Here is a 9238-nt window from a genome sequence, read left to right as displayed (position 1 = left end):
CATGTACTACTGTACAGTCCATTAATACTGCTATAGAGTCAGCATGTACTACTCTAATCATAGCAGGTACCACCACTTTCGCTTGCCCTGCTCTAATCATAGCAGCTTACACCACAGTATGCATGCACTGCTGCAGGGAAAGCAGGTACCACCACACTATGCACTGCTGTAGTAATAGCACGGACCACCACAGTCACTATGCACTGCTGAATTAATAGTGCTCAGTTGTGGCGAGAGTGCAGAGTTTCTCACATCTGCCCAGTGTGCTCATGACCGGCTCCGGTTTAACACCAGAGTGTGTGAGGACGGGTGAGACATCCTCTAACACAAGTGCGGCTACGCTTTTTTTTGGTCACGCTGCACAATGGTGCCGATCGCCGGGACTGGTTTACTACGGCCTTTGGAGCGGCTTTGCCAGTTTCGCCAGATCGGCTCAGGACCGCTGGATAATGTCGGATGATAATCGTGTGGTGACGGATAATCGATGACGATCGACGGTGTCTCGAGCTGAATGCGGTGCCCAACGTGCGACATTGGTTGACGCGCGGCCGGCCAACGCGCCGTCTAAATCCGCGTCTCTCTTCTGGAATTCTCAGGCGGGCAACGCTTTTGGTGAGCCGGCGGTCGCAATGAGCTGGAGCTTCCTGACCCGTCTGTTGGAGGAGATATCTCTGCACTCGACGTACCTGGGCAAGCTCTGGCTCACCACGTTCCTGATCTTGCGCATCATTTTAACACGTAGGCTTTCGCGACCAATATTATTCATAATAAAGGTTTTTGGGTTAGATCGCGTTTATTTATAAATGTGTCGTAACCCTCCACCACCCGATTAATAATGCGCATCATGCTGACTATCGCGGCGGGCGAATCCATCTACCACGACGAGCAGAGCTCGTTCATGTGCAACTCGCAACAGCCGGGCTGCACAAACGTCTGCTACGACTCCTTCGCTCCCCTCTCCTACGTGCGCTTCTGGATTTTTCAGATTATCACCGTGGCGGCGCCCAGCATTCTCTACCTCGCCTTCGCCATACACAGGATACAGAGGTCTAGTAGAGTTACGACGACGACGATAATCGTGATGATGATAATGACGATGAAGGCCCCCCCCCCCCCCAAAAAAAAACCTTAATTCCACTCTTTGTTTTGGTGAGAAGGATATTTTTAAACTTTCATTCCCGCGTCGTTATCCGCAGGTCAGAAGGCTCGACCGGCCACAAAAAGCACCGACGGACCGAGCAAGCCGAGGAGAATGTCCAAGCGGAGAAAGGAGGGGAGTTTGCCGACGAGGCTGGCGAGGTCAAGAAGAACGACCACAGATGGCACGACGGGCGCCGCGCGATCCCGGCCGACGGCCTCATGTGGGCGTACACGCTGCAGCTCGTCCTGCGCACGGTGGCCGAAGTGGGCTTCCTTCTGGGCCAGTACGTGATGTACGGCTTGGAGGTGATCCCCCGCTTCGAGTGCCCCCGCCGCCACCCTTGCCGCCACCGCGTCGACTGCTTCGTGTCGAGGCCCACGGAGAAAACCGTCTTCCTGTACGTGATGTACGCCGTGGGCGGCCTCAGCCTGGCTCTCGACCTGGCCGAGCTGTGGCACCTGGGGATGGGCGCCCTCGGGGACTTGTTGCCAGGCAGCCGAGCCAAGCGCCAGCAACGGTCAGGGCCGGATTAAGGTTCTTGTAGGCCCTAGACACTTCTGTCTCGTAGGCCTTTAGTCAGGGCCAGATTAATGTTCTTGTAGGCCCTAGACACTTCTGTCTCGTAGGCCTTCAGTCAGGGCTGGATTAATGTTCTTGTAGGGCCTTGACATTTCTATCTCGTAGGCCTTCAGTCAGGGCTGGATTAATGTTCTTGTAGGGCCTAGACACTTCTATCTCGTAGGCCTTCAGTCAGGGCCAGATTAAGGTTCTTGTAGGGCCTAGACACTTCTATCTCGTAGGCCTTCAGTCAGGGCTGGATTAAGGTTCTTGTAGGCCCTAGACACTTCTGTCTCGTAGGCCTTCAGTCAGGGCTGGATTAATGTTCTTGTAGGGCCTTGACACTTATATCTCGTAGGCTTTCAGTCAGGGCCGGATTAAGGTTCTTGTAGGGCCTTGACACTTCTATCTCGTAGGCCTTCAGTCAGGGCCGGATTAATGTTCTTGTAGGCCCTAGACACTTCTATCTCGTAGGCCTTCAGTCAGGGCCGGATTAATGTTCTTGTAGGGCCTTGACACTTCTATCTCGTAGGCCTTCAGTCAGGGCTGGATTAAGGTTCTTGTAGGGCCTAGACACTTCTATCTCGTAGGCCTTCAGTCAGGGCCAGATTAAGGTTCTTGTAGGGCCTTGACACTTCTTTCTTGTAGGCCTTCAGTCAGGGCCAGATTAAGGTTCTTGTAGGGCGTAGACACTTCTATCTCGTAGGCCTTCAGTCAGGGCTGGATTAAGGTTCTTGTAGGGCCTTGACACTTCTATCTCGTAGGCCTTCAGTCAGGGCCGGATTGAGGTTTATTGTAGGCCCTAGACACTTCTGTCTCATAGGCCTTCAGTCAGGGCCGGATTAAGGTTCTTGTAGGCCCTAGACACTTATATCTCGTAGGCCTTCAGTCACGGCTGGATTAATGTTCTTGTAGGGCCTAGATACTTCTTTCTCATAGGCCTTCAGTCAGGGCCAGATTAAGGTTCTTGTAGGGCCTAGACACTTCTATCTCGTAGGCCTTCATTCAGGGCTGGATTAAGGTTCTTGTAGGGCCTTGACATTTCTATCTCGTAGGCCTTCAGTCAGGGCCGGATTAAGGTTCTTGTAGGGCCTTGACACTTCTATCTCGTAGGCCTTCAGTCAGGGCCGGATTAAGGTTCTTGTAGGGCCTAGACACTTCTATCTCGTAGGCCTTCAGTCAGGGCTGGATTAAGGTTCTTGTAGGGCCTAGAGACTTATATCTCGTAGGCCTTCAGTCAGGGCTAGATTAAGGTTCTTGTAGGCCCTAGACACTTCTATCTCATAGGCCTTCAGTCAGGGCTGGATTAATGTTCTTGTAGGCCCTAGACACTTCTATCTCGTAGGCCTTCAGTCACGGCTGGATTAATGTTCTTGTAGGGCCTAGATACTTCTATCTCATAGGCCTTCAGTCAGGGCCAGATTAAGGTTCTTGTAGGCCCTAGACACTTCTATCTCGTAGGCCTTCAGTCACGGCTGGATTAATGTTCTTGTAGGGCCTAGATACTTCTATCTCGTAGGCCTTCAGTCAGGGCCAGATTAAGGTTCTTGTAGGGCCTTGACACTTCTATCTCGTAGGCCTTCAGTCACGGCTGGATTAAGGTTCTTGTAGGGCCTTGACACTTCTATCTCGTAGGCCTTCAGTCAGGGCCAGATTAAGGTTCTTGTAGGGCCTTGACACTTCTATCTCGTAGGCCTTCAGTCAGGGCCAGATTAAGGTTCTTGTAGGCCCTAGACACTTCTATCTCGTAGGCCTTCAGTCAGGGCCGGATTGAGGTTTTTTGTAGGCCCTAGACACTTCTGTCTCATAGGCCTTCAGTAAGGGCTGGATTAAGGTTCTTGTAGGCCCTAGACACTTCTATCTCGTAGGCCTTCAGTCAGGGCCGGATTGAGGTTTATTGTAGGCCCTAGACACTTCTGTCTCATAGGCCTTCAGTAAGGGCTGGATTAAGGTTCTTGTAGGCCCTAGACACTTCTATCTCGTAGGCCTTCAGTCAGGGCTGGATTAAGGTTCTTGTAGGCCCTAGACACTTCTATCTCGTAGGCCTTCAGTCAGGGCCAGATTAAGGTTCTTGTAGGCCCTAGACACTTCTATCTCGTAGGCCTTCAGCGGTAATGTTCTACAGCTGCTACTGCTGCTAACCCATGTCACTAACTCCCTCCGCTGTCACTCGGCTTCCTTCACGCGGTACTTGAAACTGGACGTGCGTCGTCGCTGCTGACACGTTCATTACTTAGCCAGTGCCCTCGTTCGACGGGAGGGCGCGCTGCGTGCCCGCACTTCGGCAGATTCCTACTTGAAGTCATTGGGGAGAGGAGCAAAAATATATCACGCGAGGTAAGCCTCGAAATATCGAATGCGGAAATGTCTTCCGCTATTTATTTTTTGACCGCGGCTATCGCGTGGGATGCCGTTTGTTTTCACCGATAACAAATTCGACATCACCATGGGACCTCCCATGATGTAGCTGCACATGACGTAGCTGCTCACAACGAGCTCTCAATGTGCTGATAGTGGCATTGTGTCTGTGCTGTTCGCCTTTTGGCATCCTCTGGTCTAACACTGTTTGAGGCTAGGCTCTAAAGATAGCTCTCCCTGGTGTGGACCAATCAGTTTCAAAGACAATGCATCATATACTACCAGAGCATGTTTGTTTGCATGTTCACCACAAGTGTAGCGACATAAATGGTGTCACTACTCTGTAGCGACAGTAGCGAGTGAAGAGTGGTGCTGTATGCGTGGTGCCGCTCTATGGTACCAGAGTGAGCACGGCACGGAATGGCTCACTAGAGGGCAGGGTCCGGGTGTCGCTGAGGTCGGGTCAGGACATGATATCCTGGGTGAACCCGAGAGGGCACGTGACTGGACGAGGGGGCAAGGGGGGACGTGAGGGTTACGTGATAAGGACCCAGGGTCCATCCCGGAAGGATCTGGAAGGGGCGTGGCCAAGGGCAGAGCCGGCCACGCCCCCTCCCGGAAGGATCTGGAAGGGGGCGTGGGCAAGGGCAGAGCCGGCCACACAGTTATAAACCAAGTCCCGGGTGGGAGCGGGGCTGCTGGGTCAACTCTGGGAATGAAGCCGCCATCTAAGGTCCTCGGTCTCCGGTCTCCGCTAGTGGACCAGGCAGCGTGTTGAGCTGTCCTGGTCCGGTAATATAATTAGCTAAGTTGGGAGCGGTGGTTACCGCCCTATGTCGTCATCCTGTTGAGAGTTACCTGTTGCCTCCAGTTCTAGTGTGCGCCTAAATGGAACCCACCACACAAGTGCTGCGTGTGGTTAATGTGAACTTGATTCCATGCAAAAGGTTTCTATTTGGCGTTCCAACATCTGAACACAACTCGTGCTTTATTGCCAGAAAGGGTACGGGCTTCCTCCCTGACGCTCAAAACGTGCTGTTCCCGCTGCTACTGTCGTTGCCATGAACAGGATTGCGAACGGCGATCCTCCTCCTCCGCCTCCTCCTCCTCCTCGTCGCGCGGCCGAGACGGAGGAGGCCGCCCCCCGGCAGGTGGCGATAACGCCGGCGGCTGCGTCGCAGCTGCAAGGTTACCTGCGCGCGATACAGCGGCGGCTGGAGCTGACGGTTTCCCCACCACCCCGACGGGCCAGGGCAACGCGGGGATACGGGGAGAGCGGAGCAGGGAGAGGTGGGGGAGGCGGAGAGGGAGGACGGCGGGAGACTCCGGCCTTACGCTCGGCCGCGGTGGCCGTGAGCAAAAACCCCCAAGTGCAGCTCGGCAAGAAATACGAAGTGGCGGCGGTGGCAGACGAAGTAGGAGATTCCGGAGAAGAACAAGGAGAGGTCAAGGCCGCCTCTAGGAAGGGAATGGCCGTCCGAACGAAGAAATATCCAACCATCTCAGTTTAAGTTTCCTTACTCTTTGGTCCTTTCGGTAACGTCACGTCGGTAGAAATAAACATTGTACTTTTTATTCTTGGTTCTTTCGGTAAAGTCACCACGTAGAAGGGAAACTATAAAATAATACAAATATAAAGCAATAGAATTATCTTATTGTTTTATATTTTTTATTTTTTTATTTTATTGTTTCCCTTCTACGTGGTGACTTTACCAAAAGAACCAAAGAGTGTGAATCCCTGCAGTCGCGAAAGCTTCAAGTCGAGATTTAAGTTTCCTGTTTTGAGTTGAACGCCGAGTTATTCACGAATAAAGGTTTTCTCTTTTGGGGGGGTCAGATCTCGCTTGTGAGTTGTAGATATGTCGTTGAGCACTCCACCACCCGGCATCAGCCAGCAAGGTTGTGTCACGTAGACGAAACCTCGTGCCGGGTGGTTACTACTGCAGCCCACCAGTGTGTTTGAGAGAACAATTGTGAGCGTGGATTTATTCTCCCAACACTATACACTGCACTACTATACACTACACTATACACTACACACGGCACTATGCTTTACCCGACTATACACTATACTACTATACACATCACTACTATACATTACACTACTATACACTACACACAATACTGTACATTACACTACCATACACCACTATGCACTACACTATTATACACTACTCTACATCACTATACACTTTAGTAATATTCACTACTATACACTACACCAGTGGTTCTTAACCTGGGTTCGATCGAACCCCAGGGGTTCGGTGAGTCGATCTCAGGGGTTCGGCAGAGCCCCCGCCACGGAGGTCCGGACACACTTGAATTATTGTGTAAATTTGTGATGACACACACGGCCCGCTTGGCCATCACTGGCTGCAGATGATCATGCTACACTGCTTGGCCAATCAGCGCTGCGGGGAATTTAGTGCGTACTCAGTAGTCAACGTGTGACTGTTGTTGTACGTCGTGTGATTTCTTTAATATTTTATCCATACTAACTATGTCGGGCAAAAGAAGAAAGTGGTCGGACGAATATGTACAACATGGATTCTCATGTATCACGGAACGTGATGGGAGTGAGCGTCCTATCTGCATGATTTGCAACGCCAAGTTGAGCAACTCTAGTCTTGCACCGGCAAAACTAAAGGAACACTTCTTGAAGCTGCATGGAGACGGGGAATACAAGAACACAACACTTGCTGAATTCAGGGTGAAGAGAGCCAGATTCGATGAAAGGGCCACTCTGCCTGCTCTTGGATTTGTACCTGTTAACAAACCGATCCTGACAGCATCGTACGAAGTTGCTTACCTGATCGCAAAGCAGGGCAAGCCACACACCATTGGTGAAACACTTGTGAAACCAGCTGCATTAAAGATGGCGAATCTGATACTCGGAACAGTGGCCGAAGGTAAATTATCCCAAATTCCCCTTTCAAATGACACCGTCAGTGACAGAATAGAAGACATGAGTAAAGACATCTTGGCTCAAGTAGTCGCGGATCTGATTTCAAGCCCGGCAAAATTCAGCCTTCAACTCGACGAAACCACAGACGTTTCTGATCTAAGCCAGCTTGCTGTTTTTGTACGCTATGTGAAAGACGACATGATAAAAGAAGAGTTTTTTATTTTGTAAGCCTCTTACAACAACAACGAAGGCAGCCGATGTGAATAAGCTTGTGGATGACTTCTTCAGAGACAACAATCTTTCATGGGATATGGTTTCTGCAGTTTGTACGGACGGAGCTCCAGTCATGCTGGGAAGAAAGTCTGGTTTTGGTGCGCTAGTAAAGGCCGATGCACCACACATCATTGTGACGCATTGTATTCTGCACAGGCATGCGTTGGCAACAAAAACCTTACCTCCAAAAATGGCAGAAGTATTAAAAACTGGTGGAATGTGTGAACTATGTGCGAAAAAGTGCTCTGAGGCACCGCATCTTCAGTGAGCTGTGTAAAGAAATGGGCTCTGAATTTGAGGTACTTCTGCTCCATTCTAATATTCGGTGGTTATCTCGGGGACAGGTGCTGAATCGTGTTTTTGCCATGCGTGTGGAATTAGCCCTGTTTTTGCAAGAGCACCAACACTGCCATGCAGATTGCTTCAAAAATCCTGAGTTCATTCTCATTTTAGCGTACATGGCTGATATATTCGCAGCTCTCAATCATCTCAATCAGCAGATGCAGGGTGGTGGAGTCAATATCATGGAAGCGGAAGAACACCTGAAGGCTTTTAAAAAAAAGCTACCATTATGGAAACGACGAACAGAGAACAATAACTTCGCAAACTTCCCGCTTCTGGACGACTGTGCAAGTAAGATCGAAGATGTGTCTGGAATCGGAGATATTTCTGTATCCACGGAACTGAAGCAAACAATTGCCACGCACTTAGATGAGCTTGCAAAGTCTCTCGACGGATATTTCCCTACAAGAGAGTCATATCCAGCATGGGTGAGACAGCCGTTCACGTTTGCTGTTGAAGCAGCAGATGTCAATGATGAATTCCTCGACGAAATCATTGAAATTCAGCAGAGCCAGGTTCAACAGCAACTCTTCAGAACAACAACGCTCTCAACGTTTTGGTGTCGACAAATGAACAAGTATCCAGTTATTGCTAAGAAAGCCCTGGATTTTTTTATACCATTTGTTACAACATATCTTTGTGAGCAATCCTTTTCGAGGATGCTGGACATAAAAACGAAGAAAAGGAACAGACTTTGCTGTGAAAATGACATGAGAGTGGCACTTGCCAAGGTGAAGCCACGCATATCTGAACTGATCTCTCAAAGGCAACAGCAGAAGTCACATTGATTTCCAGGTATGTAATTTGTTGTGAGTTTATGCATTGTGTTGGTTTTATTCTTTGAACAAGTTAATGTTCATGCACAGCTCATTTTGTGTACCAGTAAAAAACATATCTTTGTCTTGAATTTGAAAAAAATTACATTTTATTTTTCACTAAAGAGGGGTTCGGTGAATGCGCATATGAAACTGGTGGGGTTCGGTACCTCCAACAAGGTTAAGAACCACTGTACTACACTATACGCTGCTATACACCACAGTAATATAGGCTACACTACTATACAATACGCTATACACTGCACTATACACTACTAAACACTGCACTATACACTACTATACATCACTATACACTATAGTAATATACACTGCTATACACGACACTATACACTGCTATACAGAGTAATATAGGCTACACTACTATACACTACACTATACACTGCACTATACACTACTATACATCACTATACACTATAGGAATATACCTTGCTATACACTACACTATACGCTGCTATACACAGTAATATAGGCTACACTACTATACACTACACTATACACTACACACAATAATGTACACTACACTACCATACACCAATATACACCACTACTATACAGCACTATACACTAGTAATATACACTACTATACACTACACTGCACTATACACTTCTATACATCACTATACACTAGTAATATACACTGCTATACACTACACTATACCCTGCTATACACCACAGTAATATAGGCTACACTACTATACACTACACACAATACTGTATACTACACTACTATACACAATAGCATCAGGAAAACTCCTTTCATCAATCGACTGGCAAGTCTTTTTGAGGCCCTTGGAGCCGACCGCCCACCTATTGCGTTGACCCTCA

General features: G+C 49.0%; 1 protein-coding gene across 1 annotated transcript; it reads left to right on the top strand.

The window, feature by feature from the left end:
• Window positions 1–844: 844 nt before the first annotated feature.
• LOC142917087 (gap junction gamma-1 protein-like) lies at window positions 845–5895 on the top strand. Its single transcript, XM_076061783.1, has 3 exons — window positions 845–1047; window positions 1197–1658; window positions 5127–5895. Exons 1-3 carry the CDS (start codon window positions 845–847, stop codon window positions 5566–5568), a joined length of 1107 nt encoding a protein of 368 aa, XP_075917898.1. The 3' UTR covers window positions 5569–5895.
• The last annotated feature ends 3343 nt before the right edge of the window (window positions 5896–9238 follow it).

This window comes from Petromyzon marinus, unplaced genomic scaffold, assembly GCF_048934315.1.
Source record: "Petromyzon marinus isolate PM22_M1 ecotype Great Lakes invasive population unplaced genomic scaffold, UKy_Petmar_22M1.pri1.0 PM_G_Scaffold_41, whole genome shotgun sequence".
In the NCBI taxonomy this organism is placed as follows: Eukaryota; Metazoa; Chordata; class Hyperoartia; order Petromyzontiformes; family Petromyzontidae; genus Petromyzon; species Petromyzon marinus.
The sequence above is the reverse complement of the archived record's forward strand: the minus strand, read 5'-3'. Positions and strand labels throughout refer to the sequence as shown.